Here is a 23,417-nt window from a genome sequence, read left to right on the forward strand (position 1 = left end):
AATAAAAAATCCATGACATTAAACTCATCGTGTATCTGACAGACAGGCTCATCTACGTGCCTATACACACTATTGAAATACATGAATACAGACTCATATCGTCTGTCCTTAATAAACTTAAAGTCAATACCGCAAATAACTTCATCATCAACCCTATTTAACCATTGTACCATGTCCTAGGTCTAACGATGCGGCAACAATATCGGATTGGTTTAATTGGATTTATTTGCGGTTGTGAGTTGTTTTTCGGTCTGCGGCCGGCAATTGAAAGGGCAATACGATATATCTTTGACAACTAATTACCTGCCTATGAGAATAGTTTTGTGAAATATTGCTTTGCCCTATTACTAATTAACGAATACAGATCAATTAAAAGAGGATAACACAAGGATACGAAAGGGAATGAATGAGTGAATGAATGAGATCGGGTTAAGTAGGCCTTGCCATACCTGGACCAAATCCAGGAGGTACTGGAGTTAAAAGTACCCATATCCAACGAGCATGTCATGAAAATGGATGACGCGAAGAGATTAGGACCGTAGCAAGAGATCCTTTCGGGAAGGAGTGAATATAAATTAACTAAATTTAATTTATACGAAATTTTACAATGTCCTTTATGAGGTCAAAGGTCAATTCCATGTTTTTGTTAAGGCGAGTTTATTTTGTCAAATGCCTTTTATAATCTGTATCAAGAAAAAATATTGTTTTGACTGTCTCTTTTCATCACAGCGTAAATATAATTTGACAGTAAGAGACGGAAGATTTAAGTGTATCTGACTGATTATTTAGGGTATTTAAAAAAAAAATTAAATTAGCGAAGAAATACATTTTTGCCAAAACCCTCCATCTTTTAGTCGATACCAACTCCGGGAAATAACTACAGATAATGCAACTTTTTCTACAGCTGTGATACTTTTTGACATTCAACACCTTTTGTCTTCAGTCACCGTGACCACGCACGCTGTAAAGCACGCGAAACGTCGGATAAATTTAAAATTATGTTAAATAATTGTAAATGTATAATAATACATAACTTTAATCCGGTTAAAAAGTTTTTTCTTTAAATACATTTTTCGCTTTTTTTTGTTAATTATATTTCCGTATAAACTTATTTTAACAACGAAATCTTCCTTTTTTACAGAACCACGCTACGAAACTGCATATGCATGCGAGGGGAAGACGTTAAAAATAGGGTGTGGCGAGGGTTCCGTGATCCACCTGATACGAGCAAATTATGGACGCTTCTCGATAACCATCTGCAACGACCATGGCAACACTGATTGGAGCGTCAACTGCATGTCAACGAGGAGTTTACGGGTCTTACATAGCAGGTAACAAACAAACAGATATATTTTAGAAAATAAGTTAATGACGTTGTGGTTTATGACATTTTCCTTTGAATAATTGTAATGTAGAGGGAGGGTAAAACTTGCTGAGTTTCTTGCACGTTCTTCTCAGAACAAGGCCTCCTGGTAGTTTTGCGAACGGATGGCGTAGTCTTGCTCTTTCGCGAATTTTGTAAACGTTTCTGAAATTTATAAGCATGCCCTAAGATGCATCAAAATTGAATAAACGTATTTAGATTTTTATTGATTTTTAAGACAAATGTACACCTAGTACAGTTTCACATATCACATATTATAAACAAACTTCAAATTTAATAGACAAACAAAATTTGCTTTGGGCTAAATTAGCTGTGATTATAGCAACACTAAGTTTTTCATATTAACATGAGTGCCAATGGACTTTGTATCCGGCTAATAAAAAAAAAAATAAAAAACATATTAACATGACATTTGACACATTCATAGAGTTTTCCTTTAGACATTTTTTCTGGTTTATATTTATGTAACTTTTCTTAACTGGCTTTTGTTTTTGGTATTTTAACTAACAATATTAACCAAGAATTATAGACGAAATCGAAACAAAACCACTCTTTGACAGATGACAACAAAGACAATCTTATAAATTAGAAGAAAATAGTTCTAATATTTTTCGAGGTATTTTTCCTTGCTTTAAGGTCGAACAATAATACTTTTGGTAACTTGTTGGTTCAGTTCCTAGATTAAATAAATAATTCGTAAGAAAAACAAATTATAACTTTTTTAGCAATCAGTTTTTTTGGTAACTGTTCTCTGGCAGAATACCCAGTGCTGTGGAACACGTCTGCTCCACAGCATACTGAGCCAGGGCCAGTTACTACCACAACACACCACATAACATACCTAATATATACCTTATTCCTTTTTTTTTCGATAATTGTATGTTATTTTTCTTTTTTGATTATTATTATTTTCATTTTATGTGTGTCTTATTACTAATAAATGTAATGACGGTCAATTTTATACATAGGCCTCTCTGATTATAGTTCATTCTGTCCTGGGCTAGCTTGCTCCATCTCTATCTGACGGAGAGTAGTTCTTTCTTCTTCTTGTAGTGCCTCTCCACTACTGGAGGTTGGCGGTCAGCTCGTCATACTTTTTCTTATTCTTCACCAAGCGCATCAGCTAGATTGTAGGGTAGTTCCTAGATTAGCCTTAATTAAAATCTGGACAATAAGTAGGACTGGCGCGTTCTATTTAGCTGTCATTGGTCAACAGATAGAATTCCCTTTGTTCATCACAATTAACGCTTTAAAACTTTCGCTCAAAACGCGTGGTGCACGAAAACAATGCAAATGACCATAATGTTGAATTAATTAGTATATATCGTAAACCATAAAATTAACTGATTATAATTAGGTAGCAATTGCTTTCGTTTGTAATGTTAATAAAGATTAAATGAGCGTACAAATAAGTTAGATAAAATATTAGCTGTGATTGTGGTTTGAAACAAATAATTATTAAGCTAATCTGCTTAGAATTTTGATATTTGTTGGGTAACTAGTGACAACGTTGTCCGGTATTGACTATGAATATTGAATTTTTATCATAATTGGTGGTGCTACAACCTCTTTAGTTCTGGGCCTCAGATTTCTGAATCTGTTTCATGATCATTTTTAAATCTAATAGGCAAGTATGATTTAGTGCCTGACACACGCCGTCGACTTTTTGGGTCTAAGACATGCCGGTCTCTCACGATGTTTTCCTTCACCGTTCGAGCTAATGTTAAATGCGCATATAAAGAAAGTCCAATGCTCAACCGGGGATTGAACCTTCGACGTCAAGGATGAGAGTCGTACGCTTAAGCCACTTTTTTAATAACACAGAAACTTATTAATTTATTAATATTTTCAGATGTAGTATGCATCAAAACTGTAGCATACTGGCCAGCACTAATATGTTCGGAGATCCTTGTCCGAACACATTGAAGTACTTGGAGGCTCACTATCAATGCGTACCAGGTAATTTTTTTATTACTATTATTATTATTAGATTTCTCATATCTAAGAATAGATGTAAAGATGCATCTTCTACCGCGTTTACCATGGAGAGTGTTGAGAGGAGTTGTTCGAATACATGCTGCTGAGTTTCATCATCGGACGTCGAGACAGAATAGGAAATTTCATCCGTATCACCTTGACGTCCGTCGTTCCACAACTGAGCGTTTTTAAGGCAGTTTTTGCCGCGCACCACCACTATGTGAAACCAGCCACTGAAATATTTCCGAACCAATTCGACTTAGGGTCCTTCAAGAAAAGAGCGTATCAATTCTTAAAATGCCGAAAAAAATGTTTTTATTAATAAATTTTTTCATGTATTCAAAGACAATTATATGATAGCAGACATTCGTCCCACCAGGGAGATCCCTATGTTGTGTGCGGTTCCACTCTTTCGTGGTTTATACATACGTGGTACGATGCAAAACAGCTAATCATTTTTAAACTAAGCAAACTAAGCAATCTAAATGAATATAACCATTTCGGTGTTGAGTTATATCTACCATTATAACAATCACTAAATAACTATCTTCTAATAAATTTCAGCATCAACCACCAGTACCACCAGCCGTCCGTCACCGCCCTGGCTAATCACGTCACAGCCAACAGTATGGAGATCTACCGCACCCCCGATCCTCAAGAACCCAGTTCAAACCCAACAAGAGAAGAAGAAACCCACTGTGATCACACCGCCGACATTCAGACCTCATATTACATTACCGCCGGAAATACAATTAGGAAATATTGGGACAAAGGTAAGAAATCCCAAATCTTAATACTAGTCTAAAGCTATATTTATTAGGAAAAGAAGAAAAATAGTTTTCCTTTTTCATGTGGCCCTTTTCGTAGTCTACATATGTTATATTTGTTTTGTCCATTCTTTGCCTAAGTAATTGTACGTATATGTAGTTTTACACTTGCGCTCAACTTATTTAATTATTTTTTTCCTTACTGTGGTTGCCTGGAAGATATCGAAAGCGATAAGGCCACTAGTTACTATAATATTTAATTGTACTGTATTTTGTAAGTGTAAATACATTCATAAATAAAATAATAATTATATACAAACATGACTAAAACATTGACAACAAAGTATAACAATGAAAAATAGAAATAAGGCTTAATGATGTATATAGAATACTAGCTGACCCGACAAACGTTGTTTTGCCATGTATATTATTTCTAAGAAACATTGTTTTAGTGTAATCATATTAATTATCTACTAAAATAAAAAATAGGAGTCGATCGTAGAGGAATGAAAATTAGGAGCTGTATGTATTTTTGTATGCTGTATCATAAAAAATAAAAACAAAAAAAAACTAAAAACTTGTAAATAACATTTCTAAATGTTTCCATAACGATATTGCATAATCGTTTATTTCTATAATTATTTTTATAATTTGGCTTAAAAGTTTGGTACATACTTAAATCTACTTAAAAAGGTTATTACTTAGCTGTAACTATATCGTCACAGTATGAGGAATCGATCCTATTCCTATTTTAATCGCATTGTAAAAGTACAATACAACTTTTTACACCTACACATATTATGTCGAATCTGTAAAAATTATTTACCGTGAATAATGCGTCTCACTTCACACAAATACCAACAATAGGTAAAACCTACTATATTCTTACAAATTCAAGAAAAAGCTCAAAGCATACATACAAATAATAAAAAAATTACTAAATACGTCATGTTTATAACTGAACATTCGGATTTCACAATACATTGTATGAAATACTAATATGTTATCTAAGAGTTATAAAAATTACTTACAGAAAACAACACCACGGCAGCAAGACTCTTCATCAGAGAAGGAGCTACCTCAGGTTCCATTAGAGAATGTACCAGTCATAAAGGAAGAGGTTCCAAAACCACAAGAGACACCCAAGATTGAAAAGCCGAAGGAAAGGGAAGAAGAACACGGTAAATTATTTAGAATCAAATCGAATGATCAAGATGTAATCGCATTTCTTATGTTACTTGCATCTTGATATAATATGCCTATATGATATTCTTATATCTTTGTCTGTAAATAGAACCATCATGGTATCTGGTATGCAGAGTTAAATTACTTATTTAATATGTTGACAACACGATAACGAGTCAAGTCCAGTCATTTATTTTTATTTTCAATTAGGCCTATTTAAAAGGCAGTTTTGAAAGTCAAAATTACAAGTTAAAACAAAAGTTAATTTCATATGGAGAAAAATGGGCAAGAAATCCATTCTTAGTTTAGTTTTTACATTATTTTGTATACATTGATTTGATAATTATATGGGAAGACCATGTACCTAAAATAAAAAAACTACTATACCAAAATAGAACTTAATTATTATGTAGTTACATGGTGCTCACATATTTACAAATATTGCAATTATTGATTTTACATTATTATTTATAAAAAATAAATAATCAACATACAGTCAAATAGTGAGTGAGCAACGTCAAAGAATTTCTTTAAAAATAAATTAAAAGCAAATATAAACCTATATAAATAAATAAATAATCTTTATTTCTTCTCTCACATAATATACATACAAGGTTATTATGATTAAACTAAGATGATAACATTTGGAAGTGTATGTGAGACTGGTCTCTGATAATTAATATGAAAAAAATAATAGTATACAATTTCTGTGCAGTAATGACAAGCAAATAAGAATTATGTTAATTTGCATAAATGCCACACTCAGAACAGACTGTCAGTCACTAATAATTACATTTACGCTGTTATAAAGTCGATTTTAGAGTTGAATAAATATCCAATACATGGGGACTTCATCTTAAGCACTAAGTCACAAATCTGAATCATCAAAAAATATTGACCAATCTCTTCTAAAAATGTATACTTATTTTATTATTATTGATTACAGTTGCTGTGACTGATGACATCGCACAATGGGTGCCAAAAGATGAAGATGCTGAGGCGACTCCATCATTACACAGTCCACCGAAAGAAAATCGACCGAATGAAGATGATTATGATAAAGTCTTCTGTAAGTTACCTTTCGAAAATAGACACGAATTAATTAAACTACTCAAGTGCGCAGGCGCTAATTAAAGATTTAAGTTGGCGCCTGGTAGATAGTACCGGTGACCCCAGAGCTGGTGCTTTTCTCGCTAATAGTGTTGCAAGAGTCTTTCAAGTCTTGCAAATACCTATTAGCCTATTATTATAAAATATTCATGTGTATGTTTAAAACAAAACAAACAGTTTTTTTAATTATTTAAAGAACTGATCGAGCTTTCGTCAACTGTCATTTTCATACAAAGGTCTATCCAAAGACACCGATCCGACCTCCCATGGATAGCTTGTATCGACAGATGGCTATTACAATCCGTCGATTGGTTATTGGCACACTTTTACAACATATTTTGGTTTCAAGATTACTATCTCAGATGGTGCATTATGAATTGAGATAGGTTATTGGGTTCGGGCGTTAATAACGCCCAAATCTCAGTTTGTCTTAACTGCAAGACGCAAGAGTCTTGCAGGTTTCAGTCTTGGTCTTGTTCTTAAGAAAATGCAAGACCAAGACCGATTTTGGGCAACACTACTCGCTAAATAAGTATCGCAATACAGAGAGGAAAAGAATCACTGCCACAGGGACCAAACTTTTTAAATTTCTTTTACTTTTCTATTTAATTATCATTATTACTATGTACGTTAAGAATATTGTAAATACTATATTTATTACAAAAGCAATAATATTACGTTGACAGAAAATATTTTGATAGTAAGTCTGCGATTTTCATATAGTTTTTGCGTTTCAAACCATATCTTAATTCCATTGTAATATTTCAGCTACAAGTGCGACACCAGCCCTCGGTCGCAGGTCGTACTGTCCTCAAGTTACAGCACGCGGCTTGCATTGGAACTGGACTCTGGCTGGGACTTATGCTGTTCAGCCATGTCCAGGTGGAGCCACTGGCTTGGCTAGGTGGAAGTATGTACTCTATATCTTTATTAATTTCATTTGACGCGAAAATCGGAAACATAGTATATGGAACAGTACAACCTTTCTTCCTCCAATTGTATAAATGTATTTTTTGTACTCTCATTTTCTTTGAATAGGGGCCGTTCAAGTATGACGCAAGCTATTTATCCCCCCCCCCTTTCCTCTTGTCACCAAAAGTAAGCAAAGCTCTCAAAAATAATCTATATATATAAAAGAAAGTCGTGTTTGTTACAACACTTATAACTCGAGAACGGCTGGACCGATTGCCATGGTTTTTGATTTGTTGGATTTGTTTCCGTCCCGAATAGCAGAATAAGCAATAAAATATCGTTATCGATTAACAATAAATTAATAAATTAATTTTACGAATGCAAAAACCATATGGTGCCATCTGTTGACAAAACTACGCATCATTTTACGTCGAATTCGTGTCAGTTCAAGAAATTCCGATCTTGAGGTGAATGAGGAGATGCATAACCATGCTTTGATCCTGATCAAAAGACGTTGGATATCAGAAGTGCTTAACATGCAGTATCGCCATATTGACGCTAGAGAGAAGATGCCTAATGTGTAAAACTGCCATTCTTCTTTCGCAATGGCAAGCAATAAAACATTTCTGTATTTGCAAAAAAGTTGTATTAATGTAATACTTAACATTAATGAAATCCTAAAATAAGTTAAGGTAACAACGATATTATAAGGTTGTAGGGCGGAACGAAGTTAGCCAGGTCAGCTAGTAGTACATACACGTATTAATATTCGTAGGAATTCTCGAAATTGCATTTCATTTTTAGTATAGGCAATGTGTGGGTAATCTACGTAAATAATTATTACTGTTGACGTAATCACCAAATAAGAAAATCAAAGACCAACCCCACCCCTTAATGCTTACGTAATACTTGAACGCCCAAAGACAAATATTATTTTTGAAGATTGTAACTGTTTAAACGATTTAACGCGTAACAACAGTGAATTTTTGTGTATACACTTTAAAACAGTAGGGAATCCTTCAAAATTCATGTGAATTAAAGTATACAACTCTTAATGCAATGCCGACCTAATCAAATTGTTGGTGCTGCAATAAAGGATAAATTTATGCATTATTTGGTATTCCCATAAGTTTCAATAATTATTCAATGGGCAATGGGCATAAATCCTTGTAATAGTACTAGACAAGTATTTGGTGGGCTTGGTATACTACTTGGTACATTAATTATACTCTATATACTTCCAGGTGCACATTAACAGCCCACCAACATGTAGAAGAAGAACGCCCAAGAAGAAGGAGTTCTGGGTTGCAGTCTGGGGAGAACTATCACGACTTAGGTCTAGACCAGCCCAGTGAGAGGCAGCTGCAATTGATCAGGCGACTTGGTTCTGAAGCTTTGCTTAAAGGTAATTCAAATTTTAAAGTTCAGTCTCTCGATTTCTCTATTACAGTGTACACTTTTTATAACGAAAACCTCTCTATAACGTAAAATTAGTAACATTTGTTTGGTTGTTACAAAACCCATACGTTAATTCACTCTTTATAACGCAACAGAGATTCTCTATAACGAAGAAATATTGTCATATTTAGACATCAACAACATACTTAAGTGTATTACGTCGACAAAGTTAACAGTATATGTGTTTCGAATAATTTACCTATTGATAGTAATAAAATTAGAAATTATTGTAATTGATTAAGTTTGTTTTTTTTTTGTCTTTTTATAACGAAAAAAAATGCTTGGTCCCTTGAAATTCGTTATAAAGAGTTTACACTGTAATTTGATATCAACACTTATCAATTATTATTAATTGTAGATTAAATGAATTTGTGAAATCAATACTAGCTTATTAATAAATGTAAAAAATAGTGTAGTATAAATTGTAGGAAATTAAAAAATATACTACTATAAAATATTATTTGGAGACGAATAATACTTATTAATCTGCAGGTCGTGGTGGTGATACCCCGGAGCATCTGATAGATTACCGCGGCAGCGTGGCGCTACCTGATGCACAAGCTTCCAAAGAAAATCCGTCGAATGGAGACTATGTATACTGTAAGTATAACGCAAATAAAAGCGACGTCATTTTTACACGCTTTATATTAGCTTCACCTGTATGTATGTATGTAACCGACTCCTTCGGACTCGATTTTGACCCACTTTTAACGGACAGATTTAATTCAAACTTTGTTCATACTAAATTACACGATTTCGGTGACCACAAAATTCATATTTTCTTTTTTAATGTGCCAAATATTTAAAAAAAAATTTATGTAACATCACATACTCGAGGTTATATTATTAGTAATTACTCAAGATGTCATGTGGAACATGGTATAATGGTTGCAGCTCCTTACAAACTTTGTGTAAAACAAAAAACTTGGCGATTAAAAAGAGTGACGAAGAGTTTATTGCCAGATCTTCTCTTCCGTTCTATGTCCTTGATTTGAGAACTGGCAGTTAATATAAAATTAGAAGCATTTCATATATATTTCTTTTTTGACGTTCATTGTGTTACCTATATAAATGATTTTGAATTTTATAATTTTCATAAAATTTCAGACAAATGTTCTGTATTAATGCTATGCCACCATGATAAAACAAGTATAATAACATGCAAAACAACATAAAAAATAAAATAAATAATAAATCAGTGGCGCTACAACCTCTTTAGGTCTGCGCCTCAGATTTCTGAATCTGTTTCATGATCATTTTTAAATCTAATAGGCAAGTAGGTGATCAGTCTCCAGTGCCTGATGTTTTCCTTCACCGTTGGAGCGAATGTTAAATGCGCTCATATAAAGAAAGTCCATTGGTACACAGCCGTGGATCGAACCTACGATCTCGGGGATGGGAGTCGCATGCTGAAGCCACTAGGCCACCACTGCTGCCTCTAAAACATAACTTTTTCTTAAATTACAGCAGATACAATACCAGAATGGCATGGTGCGACACCAGATTTAAGCGAGTGTCGGTCGGTGTGGCTTAATAGCTTAGAAGCAAGAGTTCGGGAAGGAGAATCTCTCCTTAGCATCAGCAATGATCTTGCGCAGGTAATTGCAATATATATTTGACTGCGAGAAATAAATTCATATTCGATATTTGTCAATAAAATCATAACACGCTGTTGCCAGACTCAAACTGAAAGTTTATTGATTTAATTGAATTACTTTATCACATACATTTAAACTTAAAATATAAAACTAATTCATCCTCACATTCAGTCACTCCGCTAGCTCTGCTACCCAAACAGTGTTTTAGCTTCCTAAATGAGAAACTTGTCATGCTATCAGAGGCCGGATTTAGGCGCCCCTCCCCTAAATCCGGACTACAGGGCCCAGGGGCCCACAAAAGAGACTTCAAAAAAAATATTTTAAATCCGGACTAGTAGACAACTTTTCATTTGATATATTTTTGCGTGTTTATTAAATACTAAAACAATCTCCTTGGTTTCGCAATAAATTATTGATGGAAAAACTCGAATGGAAAATTTCTTTTATTTTATTTGGAAAATTATTTGGGGTCTGGGGGCCACACACACACATATGAAAGATATTATACCATAATTGTATCAAAGATATTCGCAACTGTATGTACCTGTCTTAATAAAAAAGAATCCACAATAATCTTACGATTTATTCTTGATCCAGGTGACTTCCTCAAAAACGCTGTACGGCGGTGACATGATGACCACCACAAGCATCATGAAGAAGCTGGCTCAACGAATGTCCCAGAACGTGCAGACATTTTCCGATGCGAGGCAGAAAGAAGCATTGGTCACTGATATGTTGCTGGGTGTTATTAAAACAGGTAAAAGAGGCTAATGTCCAAACACATTACGAATTTAATTAAATAGGATTTACATATTTAAATTTTTTACTCTTTGTATGCTGTGTTGCCCATTTTTCTTAATAACGCTGTTTGTAAAGAAAAATGGCAACATTGAAATAATCTTAGAATTATAACTTAAGAGTTCATTATTTTAAACGAATCTAAATCCATTAATAATATAAATCTATATTCAGAGGATTATGCAAAGTTGAGTCATTTTGGAGATTTACTGAAATAACAATGTAATAATAATAATACTTGTGACGGATTATTTATAAATAAAGCATATTGTTGACAATATTTGTCGTTCTCAGGTTCGAATCTTCTAGAAGAAAGCCAACGGGCGTCATGGTCTGATCTCAGTATGGATGCGCAGAATAGAGTTGCTAGTGCATTGCTCACTCAACTCGAAGAAAACGCGTTTTTGTTAGCCGATGCTGTTACTAAGGAGAAAACTATATTACAGATTGTGAAGAATATATGTACGTAGAATATTTGTATTTTAAATATAGAAGCGTTCAAGTATTACGTAACGCAATTTTTGGAGATTATTGACCCCCCCCCCCATGTAACTCGTCGTAACGTTTTTCAGTACCCAAGTACAGTAATGTACCCAAGTAAATCGTTTCGTGACCACCTAGTGACTCTTCAGTTACTATTATGTGGTGTAAGTCGACGAAAATATTAACAAGAACGCGTAATTTAATCCCCGCCCCGCATCGTAACGTTTTACATAAGGAAAAAAATACGTTACGTAATATTTGAACTATAGCATTGTGCCAATCAGAAGTAGCGCTGAGTAGTATAGTACAGTATCCACCAAATCATTTATACATATCACAGGAATAAAATAGGTTATGATAACGATTTTTCTGATTTATACATATATGTATAATTAATTTTCAGTTTAATAGTTCGAGTTCACGTGGTCAAGAGAGAGAGAATAACTTCTTCAGAATACTGAAAACAATTACGAATAATAGTGCCTGATTTTTTATTTAGTAAAATATAACTTTTCTTTATTAACTTTTTTCAGGTCTCTCAGTGCGAGTGTTGGAAGTGAAGAATGTTGAAGATGAGACATTCCCATCAACTATCGCTCAGGAACAGTGGAAGGCCTCTGAGGACACCATCACTATACCCAAAGCTGCTTTGCTGGGTAGGTTTAATATGTTACTATTTATGAGCCAGCAAGTTAATAATCTACTCGTAAATAGTTGATATATTTGCTAAAATTTTTAGCGTGTCACAAAAACATAAATAAACTTTTTTGGGACTGTTTTTATTTGATTATATCAAGCAGCAAAGTTACTGACTTAGATGCAAAGGGTGGTAACGGTAAAAAGTTGTTTTTTTTTTAAAGTAAATTGTCTGCACAAAAACCTCATCAGATCTAGCCCAACTTCGAAGTCATTTAAAACAAAATTTATATAAAAGATCTTTAACATAAGAAAGTGTGAAACACTACTTACAGTCTCTATTAAGTGGAAGACACTCTGTTCTTGTGTACTATTTTTCCACTTTCCACAGTTTAGCACTTAAGACTAACGTGCATTCGAAGTTACAGTACAAACCTACAATTAAAATCCTTCTTTCAGAAAACCACCAAGTTGACCTCGTGCGCATTGTATTCTTCGCATTCGACCGTCTAGAAGAAATATTGCCCCCTACTTTTGGGAAGTCGCCACAATTCGCTGCATACACTTCCGACCCGTCTTCTTCAGTCAGCATCAACTCTGAAAAGGAAAAGAAAAACGTTACCCGGGTACTAAATTCAAAAGTAAGTGTAATTTTTTGTCTTCTTATTCTTCAGGTGCCAGGTGGTGGTGGTATTACTAAAGGTTGGCTTTTAACAACTTCAATTGCGGCGTGTTTATAAATTAAATAATCAAAGACTGGAAAAGGAGTCATTATAGTCAATAAAGTTCAGTTTACATTTGAAAAATTAAATAAATAAATATTTATTATCATTCTCTTACATTAAGTGTAACATAAATTCTATTATTATTCGAATGTTGTTTTTAAATTTTGTCCAATACCGTAGCATCTTCCGTGGGCAAACTTCATTCTGTTAATTGTGTCACGGTGCGCGCGCATCGTAAAATTTCACTCTTATCAATTTTTCATAACGCGCCTAAAGAAGTATAACTTCAAAAAGTTTCTTCCATCTTGTCATTATTTAATAAATAACATTATTTTGATTCCAATCAGTACTCAACAACGAATGTTACAATAAAACAAGCAAAGTAATGCCGCAAACAGCGAATTTCTATCTTTATCTGTCCCATTTCCTAACATTAAGTGACTTTACCAATTCCAGGTAATATCAGCCAGTTTGGGCAACGGACGTCACATTCAGCTCTCTCAAATGGTCCGACTTACGATGAAACACTTGAAGACTGAAAACGTTACGAACCCTGCTTGCGTCTTCTGGGACTATACTTTGCAGTGAGTTAATTAGATTCTTGTATACAGACGATATTCGGTAAGGACGTGCTAAAGAAAGCACGTGTGATGCACAAATAATTTAAATTTAACAGAATTATTTCGTTATTGCATAGATTTTATCGCGGGCTTTAAGCGGGAAACCGAAAAAGAAATTCCGTAACGAAAATAACCTGACACACGATAACGTAATATACTAACGAACGACAGAACGCACTGCGTATTCACATCTCTCTGACAAGATCGGTGATTTAGCTTAAGCGCGGCCGGTGCAGCTGGTACGCGTTAGAGTGAGACAGACTATATAGGCGTCTTAGTCTAAGTCTGTTAGAGTGGTAGATTGAATTAATATCAAAGAAAAAAAATACTGCATAAATAAAAAATAAATAAATAATGAATTATAATTGCATAAGTTGATAAAAAAATGCTGTGCAATAGCTTTACCGCGGCAGTCCCCGAGTGCCACACGCATTTTTGTTGAAAATAAAAAATTCCAATTGATTGATTAAGATTGATAATACTTGCAAACACTTGCTGATTATAAATCAATATTATACTCGTATATATCAATAATCATTATATATTTATAATGACGTAAATCGATTGAAGTTAATAAGTTGCTATATATAAATAATTACCTATGTTTCAGTGGCTGGTCACCAGAAGGTTGCGAAGTGGAATGGTCGAACTTAACACATACAGGGTGTGCTTGTTCGCATCTTACGAACTTCGCCATACTCATGGACGTACATGGTGTTTCCATTGGAGCAAAACATGTGATGGCCTTACGTCTCTTGACGCTGATTGGGTGTGCGATATCAGCTGTCGCGTTATTGGCGGCCATCGTAGTTTTCCAGTGTTTTAGGAATATGAAGGTATTTACTATTTATATTGTATATTATCCATAAGGATAAAGAACAAAATAGAATCATATTTACTTAGAAAAATAAATAAATTAGATAAGGTCAGCGCAAGAAAGGCAAAAGTACATAAGAAATAAAATTGAACAAAGCAGAGCAATTAAAACATAGGTTAACAGTGAAAGGGACACTAATAAAAAAAAGGACACAAAAAGAAAAAGTGCACATGAATCATGATAATTTCAGATACCAAAGTTAGAGATACGATGTGTACCAGTAATGCTTGTACCAAAGAGATTTAAAGGAAGATAGAGAACGAGATAAGCGGATACGGATGGAAAGTGAATTCTATTCCAAATCAATTGATAACTTTAGTGCTCATGGCTTTTTTCAGAAAAACAGAAATGTCATCATTGTTGTAGGTCCCAGTAACAATGAAACATTGTCGACTAGAAACTTAAATATTTCATAATATAGTGTAGACCCAGACAAAGATATATGGGCGGATGCCCTTTTATCATAAGAATCAGCCATGTCTTCAATAAGTTGTAATGTGGGTAGGAACAAAAGGTACAAAAGAATCACAAAAAGTATCACCCTTACAGCAATTCACTAATAATTAGGGAATCACTTTTAATTAGTTTTGTAACAAAAAGACACGAGATTATTTGGAACAAAAGCGATTCGTCGCAGACGTGGTGCGCTCGCCGTTGACGTTCGAAAACTAAACGAAATTCAACATGGCCGCGCTGACCATCGACACGACGCTCCGCCAGACTGACAATAGTCAAATCTCGTTCCAATAATTCCAGTATTTCTTAACAGATGGCGTTAGGAATGTGCCGTCAGATATATAATTGCTGATTTTCTAAATGTTTTTGTTTCAGTCGGATCGTGTACTAATCCACAAGAACCTGTGTATATGTTTGTTGATCGCTGAAGTGGTATTCATGTGCGGAATAGATCAAACGCAGGATAGAATCCTCTGCGGTGTCATCGCGGGCTTGCTACACTATTTCTTCTTGGCTGCTTTTGCTTGGATGTTCCTAGAAGGTACGTTAATCATTATATATGGTATTAGAAAACTTGTTTCTATTATTACCATACTGTTTCAACTTAAAGCACAGAACTAAATATCTTTTTTAACCTTATATCGAGATACTTAATAGCTTTATAAAAGTTTATTCCTAATTAAAATCCTGTTGGCTGGTGAGCATTTTGGGCGCTTACTTTTTGTTTTTAGGTAAACTAAACATTTACAAAATAGCTATTAGTGCTTTAAGGCCAAATTATGTATGTTGTTATATATGTTTGTAAGATAATATAAATACATATTTTCATTTAGGTTTCCACCTATACGCGATGCTAGTAGAAGTATTCGAGCCAGAGCGAGCACGTGCTCGATGGTACTGCGTAGGCGGGTATTTGGTACCCGCACTCGTTGTACTGGCTTCGGCCGCCGCATACCCACCTGGATATGGCACAGCCACACACTGCTGGTTGTCCACGGACAGATACTTTATTTTTAGCTTCGTTGGACCAGTCGCTTTGGTGCTTATCGTAAGTAGTTTAATTTGTCTACAGTAGTCTATAATCTATTAAAATACCTACAATAATTGTTAACACTGTTTACCTCTTGATGTCTAATCTTAATTTAAAACAAAATAGTAATTGTGTTTCTATCTAATAACTCCTCTTTTTTAGATGGAAACTTGATCTATGAATTTTTAGATAGTCAAACTACCGAAATCACTAATCTCACAAAACTTTTATTATTAATACGCATTAAAATTAATCTAGCCGAATTTCGATTGTACAGAGGCCTTACCACATATTTTAACCATACACCCATCACATACTCATACAATTACGCATACTTAAAGTCTTCGAATTTTGTTTCATTAGATGTAACACTAAGATTTTTCTTAAAAAAACACACCACAAAATAAGTGTAATCTAGTTACCCATAACACACTAGCTCCTGTTTTGATCCCGTTAGATCAATTTTGTCACAACCATATTTCTGTCTTGAGTTTTATTAATATTATTATTATGTTTCTTTAATATTGTTTTAGGTATAAGTTATACTTTAGTTAAAGTTTATAAGCTAATATAATATATTGTATTACTAGTTAGTATTTTCTCACATAAGTAAATGTAATATTCTTAGTGAGAAATAAATATCTTAAATTTAAAATTATAGAATATTATATTTTACTTTCTAGGCAAACTGGATCTGTCTCAGCATGGTCATTTACATGATGTGTCATCATTCCACAGTTTCAATCAAAGCTAAAGAAAATTCAAAGTTGTATAAAATACGGTGAGTTGGTGTTTGAATATTTTCACTTATAATACCACAAGAGCTTCAAAATTATCGGGCATTTCCCGATAGGTTCGTTGCAAACAATTAATATAGTCGTCATGACGACTATATTTGTTTGCAGGGAACCTTGAATGGTGCAATTCTATTGGCAGATATTTGGGTCGGAAAAATAATCATTGTAAATTGAAAAAAATGGAATTATTTTCATTGTAAATTGAAAAAAATGGAATTATTTTTATTGTAAATTGAAAAAAAATGGAATTATTTTTATTGTAATAGTTAAGTGCAATAAAAAAAAATTTCAACTCACTAGTTTACCTTCTCTAATTATGATTATTGTAATTACAGAGTGTGGCTGAATAGTTCAGTAGTGCTAGCTTTTCTGCTGGGTTTGACCTGGACGTTCGGTCTACTGTACATCAACGAGCAGACTGTGGGCGTGGCGTACGCTTTTACAATACTCAATTCGCTACAAGGACTTTTCATATTCATCTTCCATTGCTTGCAGAACGAAATCGTAAGTTAAAAAATACTATTTTAGTTATTATAATATAAATAGTGTGACACACTTTTGGTGATTATTATATAATTACTAGCTGACCTGGCAAACGTCGTTTTGCCATGTATATCATTTATAATAAAAAATAGGGGTTGATCGTAGAGGGGTGAAAATTAGGGGTATACATACATATTTTTTAATGCTGTATCATAAAAAATAAAAAAAATAATCTAAAAATTAAAGAAAAATAATTTAGGGGTGGACTACCCTTAACATTTAGGGGGATGAAAAATAGATGTTGTCCGATTCTCAGACATACCTAATATGCACACATAATTTCATGCGTCCAACACCGCGACACGAGAATTTTATATATTAGATTCTTCATTCCACTCTATTCATTAGAAAATATTTTAACGATTTCAAACTTTGTGAATAAAGGTAGTATTTGATCCGATTGCATTAAAATATTACTCATTATGTGTTTTTTTTGGTTATCAATCACACGCACCAATTGTATACCCTAAATTTCCAGTTCCAAAAGGAGTGTGGTCGTATCGTTCGACGTCACCCGTGGCTCTCTTGCTGCCTTCACTTTACCCAGCCTCTGGCCCATAATGCTCCCACTGCCTCTTCATCAAACCACGTCGAGACAAGACAGGGTTCCGTTAAGAGCAGACGATATCATCAGAGCACTGCCCCTGATAGTGAAGACGTCGTGGATCCTAGAGATGTTACGGTAAGGATTTTACAGTTTTTAGTGTTTTTATTATATTTAATTTAAGATACATTGGCATGTATTCATTTGTGGGAATTGTGGGAAGACTTAATGAAATATTTTTTGTTGAATTAACTATATTATTTGGGCGACTTAAAAATCTCAGTTTAAAGGATTAGATCATAAGGTCTAAGTTATATTCATGAAAATACATGTACTAATCTACTCAAACGCAATCATCTCCACGACAGAGCACAGCGAGCACTTCCGTTTCGGCGTCCACCACAAATAATCTCGTCATCAACAACCTTAACGTTGTCGTTAATAACAACAATCACAACAACAACAATGTCATAAACAACGCCTCCGTTGCGTCTCTGGCCGCCGCCGCGGCCGCCCACAGCTACCATTCCCATAGAAACCGTAGGAACTCTCAAGAGAACCAGAATTTTGGTCCTTCGAGTAATTTCGGCCCCACTCTCAACGCCACGGCGTCCAATTTCGCTCACAACATTCCCGAAAGAGAGCCCCCCGCCCCGATGTCCCATCTACGAGGCCCGATCCACGGCAGCGCCCGATACCCGCCCGGGTACAGACAAAACGTCCAACAAGGTTCGTACGCACTGTTCAAAGAGATAGGATTTTTCTAAAGAACCACCTTTACACCACTCCAGCTTATCGGCTGTAAACTAATGGTCTAAGACAGCTCAATTTGTGTTTTGTTAATAATGTGTTCCGCTGCGTAACTAACACTTCTAGGCGCAGATCACGGTAAGTTTAATTTTATTTTCTTTCATGTCTCTAACAAACTAACGCTTTTCTGACTACTAACGACTAAGGGTCTAACATTTCAGTGGTGTGGTGGTCGTTCTCGCATTGCCTGATCCGATTTCTAAATCGAAAGAATCCTATCTCTAAACATTGCGTATTGTCCTTCTTCACTAAACGTACGCTACTCTCAAACCTTACACGATAAGTAGTCGTAGCATATATGTAATAAGTATGTATTTATGTATTTCTAACTATAAAACAGAGTTACAACTTGCAACCGGATTCAAGATGGAATATACGTCCGACCGCGCCCATATACGTCCCGGGCGACGATATAAGAAACGCTAGAACCCCAACGCCTCAAAACATACCTCATAGCTCCTCCCACTCTCAGAGTATAGCGTCGATGCATAGCTACAGAAATAATATCGAAGTCCCCAACGATTACCAGAACCTTCGTTCCCGGTCGCCATCTTGTTATTCAAACAAGATGGTGGCGTCTACTGGCGCGAACGACTGGGCTTTAATGGCGAATGCGGGAGGCAATGTTTGGAAGGTGAGGGAGGGCCTAGCACTCGTAGAGTGGATTGACTCCTTGGTAAGATCTCGAACATCCAGATTACACTGTTGGAGTGTTAAATAGTTTTATTCAAAAAGGAATAAAAAGGTGTCACCAAATGGGAATTTCATGATCGTTGTAATGTTACCTTAGCATATATTCATATGTAACTTTCCAGGATATTTCTATTGGTGGTGGAAATAACGAGATCTTACTCAAGTATTTGCATGAGCTAACTTAGCGTGGTTGCATGACTTCTATCAGCACATGTAAATAGCCCATCCCACCTTCGTCAGCTACCAACTATCACAAACCATTATACTGTAGTAACAACAAGATGCGTTCCTATGTAAAACGTATACTAAGCTAGTTTACACATGATTGTAAATGTATTGGAATAAGATATCATTACTTAAGTTCTACTAAATTGTTAATATTTATAACCAAATTTCATTTTAATTTATAAATTTAGATTCACATGTAAAATATGAAAATACCTTTGATATATTCACCATTCATGTATTAATTCAATGTTGTTATAAAAAATCTGTTTTTTTTTCACACAGTTTTAGTAGAAAGCTTTTGTTTATACACAGTAATAATTAATCTCTAGACGGCCACAAAGTATCGCTTTACTTACCTAGCTAATCAAAATTTTACCAGCATGTTCTTCAGTAAGTGCGGAACACAGTGCAATACAAATGTAATGATTTTTTCAATTAATTGAGCTGTCTCCAACACCCAAAAATAAGTCGAAAGTTTGATAAAGACGCAAATATTCAAGAAGTCCGTCATCAGTTTTAATTGTACTGATAACTATATGTTATGAGTTTTAACTATTTATTTCATATATACTGATACGAGAACATTTTAAAGCGTTCATAATGCGCACTGAAATTAATATGCAGGACGTATTTTTGCAATGCGAGTTTATTTTAACCATATTAAATTTCACGTAAAATTTTCAGAACACTTCTTCTAAACACCATCCGGGGAACTCTTCAACATTACCTCATCATGACACGCTGTCTCGGCAACTTCAACAGAATCACATTCACAGTCCCTACGTCGAATGTGACGTTCCGATGCCCCCTGGATCCCCCCGACACGCCATCAAGGACGAAGAGTCCCCCCTTCATTACCCCCAAGGGTATCAAACCACGCGAAGCTACAACCATGATTTTCGGAACCCCCACGTGTTTATGTCCCAACACACACCCGGCAGCCAAGAGATGATCTTCAGGAAACACTACAAGGACGAGAATCGACGCAAACATCACCACCATCACGGCAGCCAAAACGTCAATCACACCTACTCGGAAATAGCCTCTCAACAAGGAAGAATATACCGACGCGGTTCGGAAGAATTCCGCGTCATTCAGGACGATCCAGTGTACGAGGAGATCGAACGTAACGAGACAATGATGTCCGATATGTCGGACGACAACTCTGTCCCCGACTGCAGACAGAACCCTGGACACCACGGATCCTCCGGATCTAAGTTTTTTGGGGACCATCGGCCCCTCATCTCCTACAGCCCCGGCGAGAGGCACCATCACGAGCAGGAGCACTACAAGTATGGCAAATGGGACACCCTGGAGAGGGCCTACGATCCGAGGCACGCGTACGAAAGCGGGAAGCTGATGCACCAGTACCACCAGCCTCAGGAGAACATGAGGGCGCTGGCGGCGGTCCTGAACGGGGAGAACAACGTGGTGTGCCACTTGGAGCCGCCCCACTCCTACGACGCGTACCCTCAGAGCGGCAACCCCAGGACTGTATCGCAGCCCAGTTTTTAAATCTTTTCCTATGAATCCTCGAATCCTGTTTCTATTTTTGAGTGTTAGTGACTCGGAGTGAAGTGTACAGATATAGCGAATGATTTTTCTATGAGACGTAGTTTAGACGAGTGATAGTACCCGTAGATACTTGCCATACCGCGGACTTTGTATTTATAGATTAGACGTAAACTTAAATCACTTTTCCACTGTGATCCTATTTAAGTGAAGGCTCAACTCTGTTGCGAACCACTATTATTTTATACTTTGAGGTTTATTAGAGACTTGTACATAACTAGACTAGACGTGACTCCGGTGTGACCTTACTACTTCTACTGTATCGGTTGGAATCATGGCATTTTATATAATATCTGCATCTCTTATAGTAGGTATGAAAATCTGTGATGTTCATTTATATGCTTTAGATTAGGTTTTACGGACGTTCCGTCACTGCCATACGTTATTTTGTATGTTCGTTCGTTTCGGCAGCTTTTTATCGTTTCCAAAAATAATCCATCCGACCTACTTAGACTGACACTACTAATGTTGTGCACTCTTACCTTAGATTAGGATTTAAACATCTACGTATTGTAGAACTCTTTTAACGCCATGAGATAACTGTTAATTTTAATATAATTAAGGAATTGTTTTTAGGAAAAGATACAATAACCTGTGTATGAATTAATTTCTTGTATATTTTGGATCGTAAGCAATATATTTAGACTGGAGTGTGGAGTGAATGTTTGGCTGATTCACTTTGAAACAATAATTTATAAATTTAGCCAACATTGACTTTAAAAGGGGGAAATAAGAAAAATATCAAGGGAGGTTTATATTTTGTATTTGGGTATTACTAGTCTATTTCTCCCGTAATTGTACAGTGTCTTGTGTATTTCTGTTATTTTGTTTTGATTGTATTTTAATAACGTTATATTAATGTAGGACGAACAGAATGTGTACATAATTTAAAGTTTATATAATAAAGAGTGGCTGTTCTTTAAGGACGACCACGCAATTGATATATTTGTTTATTTTACTCCTTAGCTTCAAATCAAGTAATACCAATTGTATCAAAAAGTCAGTTCAATATAGGCTGCCGCAGAATAATACTTTTATTGGGTGTAGAAGTTTTGCACAGATTTCATATCAAAACGATTGAATGTTTAGTGGAGTTTACTCCTTAAGAAACGATTTGAGTTATAAGGCCCGGTACGGAAATTTTATGAGGAGTAAAATCAAGTGTAACACGAAAAGTTGAGGTAGAAAGAGACAAACATATATATCTGTAGGATTGAACGTGTAAAAGAATGAGATGGAATACATTACACAGACTTTTCTATTTTGAAGTCACGTTTTGACAGCCACGTTACAACATTGTCAGTGTTGACAGGTGTAAAAAATAAAAGTAGATTGTCTAGCGTGCCATAGAGTTTTGTCAATAGTAATGGTCAGTGAAATTAAAACTAAAAAGATTGTTCACTCTTATTCTTCTCTTACTATAAAGGTAACTTTGGTCACAGAAAAAAAATCCTATTTGGGCATAGATGATGTAGGTACGTTTTATTACTACTACAAACATTTATATTATAAAAACATATATTCTTACCACCTTTAGTATGAAAATATGGTCGACAGCCACAGAACATTATCGCCATTTTATCGTTCGTAAGGAGTATACTCCAATCGTGCGTCGTAGCTGACACACACACACACATTTTTATTTATATTAAAAACTAAAATTATGCGTTTAAATGCCTATTCTATTGTATCCAAATTCTAGTAAGTATTTATCAAGTTGCAATAATTTCAACTCATCCAAAAAAAAGGTTCAAGGTATATGTTTAAAGTACCATTTCTGATAAACAGATGGCGCTAAATAGTATTAATTTAAACAGATAGGAAACCTAGAATTGAAGTATAAAGGTTTACAATACATTATTCTTTAAACTTATTATTATAACATTATGAAAAATAATATGACATTGGCATACCTATTTATACATGGCCGATTGTGCGGGTTTTTATAATTAATCTATCGATTTCATTTAAAAAAATCGTGATTAATAGGGGTTCGGGATTCAATTCCCAGCGAAATAATCATTTAAATAACAGTTTTGCCAGTGTTGCGGGTGCGGGTCACTACTGTGAAGGATGGACTATTGTTGCAGAAATGAAGCGATCTTCGAGTCCAACCACTGACTGGCCGGCCCAAAGGCCTGTCTGATGATGTTGTATGTTATTCAGCTTTCAAATGTCAGTAAGATGACTTTGACAAGGATTTAAAGGTTGACG

At 35.1% G+C, this 23,417-nt stretch overlaps 1 protein-coding gene across 3 annotated transcripts in view; it reads left to right on the forward strand.

The window, feature by feature from the left end:
• LOC125059313 (latrophilin Cirl) overlaps positions 1-22,144 on the forward strand; it is a 305,022-nt gene extending 282,878 nt beyond the window's left edge. Inside the window, exons 3-24 of one of the 3 annotated variants that reach the window (XM_047663686.1) lie at positions 1,142-1,331; positions 3,237-3,343; positions 3,926-4,134; positions 5,162-5,309; positions 6,260-6,382; positions 7,192-7,333; positions 8,580-8,740; positions 9,286-9,393; positions 10,261-10,391; positions 10,989-11,148; positions 11,484-11,651; positions 12,206-12,328; positions 12,768-12,949; positions 13,490-13,617; positions 14,264-14,489; positions 15,362-15,527; positions 15,820-16,034; positions 16,700-16,797; positions 17,149-17,317; positions 17,835-18,038; positions 19,051-19,344; positions 20,316-22,144. In XM_047663686.1, the coding sequence (XP_047519642.1) occupies positions 1,142-1,331; positions 3,237-3,343; positions 3,926-4,134; positions 5,162-5,309; positions 6,260-6,382; positions 7,192-7,333; positions 8,580-8,740; positions 9,286-9,393; positions 10,261-10,391; positions 10,989-11,148; positions 11,484-11,651; positions 12,206-12,328; positions 12,768-12,949; positions 13,490-13,617; positions 14,264-14,489; positions 15,362-15,527; positions 15,820-16,034; positions 16,700-16,797; positions 17,149-17,317; positions 17,835-18,038; positions 19,051-19,344; positions 20,316-21,146 (4,283 nt within the window). In that variant the 3' untranslated portion in view covers positions 21,147-22,144. Of the gene's footprint in view, positions 1-1,141; positions 1,332-3,236; positions 3,344-3,925; positions 4,135-5,161; positions 5,310-6,259; positions 6,383-7,191; positions 7,334-8,579; positions 8,741-9,285; positions 9,394-10,260; positions 10,392-10,988; positions 11,149-11,483; positions 11,652-12,205; positions 12,329-12,767; positions 12,950-13,489; positions 13,618-14,263; positions 14,490-15,361; positions 15,528-15,819; positions 16,035-16,699; positions 16,798-17,148; positions 17,318-17,834; positions 18,039-18,268; positions 18,630-19,050; positions 19,345-20,315 lie in introns of all 3 variants that reach the window. The other 2 variants (XM_047663688.1, XM_047663687.1) reach the window with 2 other exon arrangements.
• The last annotated feature ends 1,273 nt before the right edge of the window (positions 22,145-23,417 follow it).

The sequence above is a fragment of the Pieris napi genome, chromosome 19 (assembly GCF_905475465.1).
Source record: "Pieris napi chromosome 19, ilPieNapi1.2, whole genome shotgun sequence".
Taxonomy (NCBI): Eukaryota; Metazoa; Arthropoda; class Insecta; order Lepidoptera; family Pieridae; genus Pieris; species Pieris napi.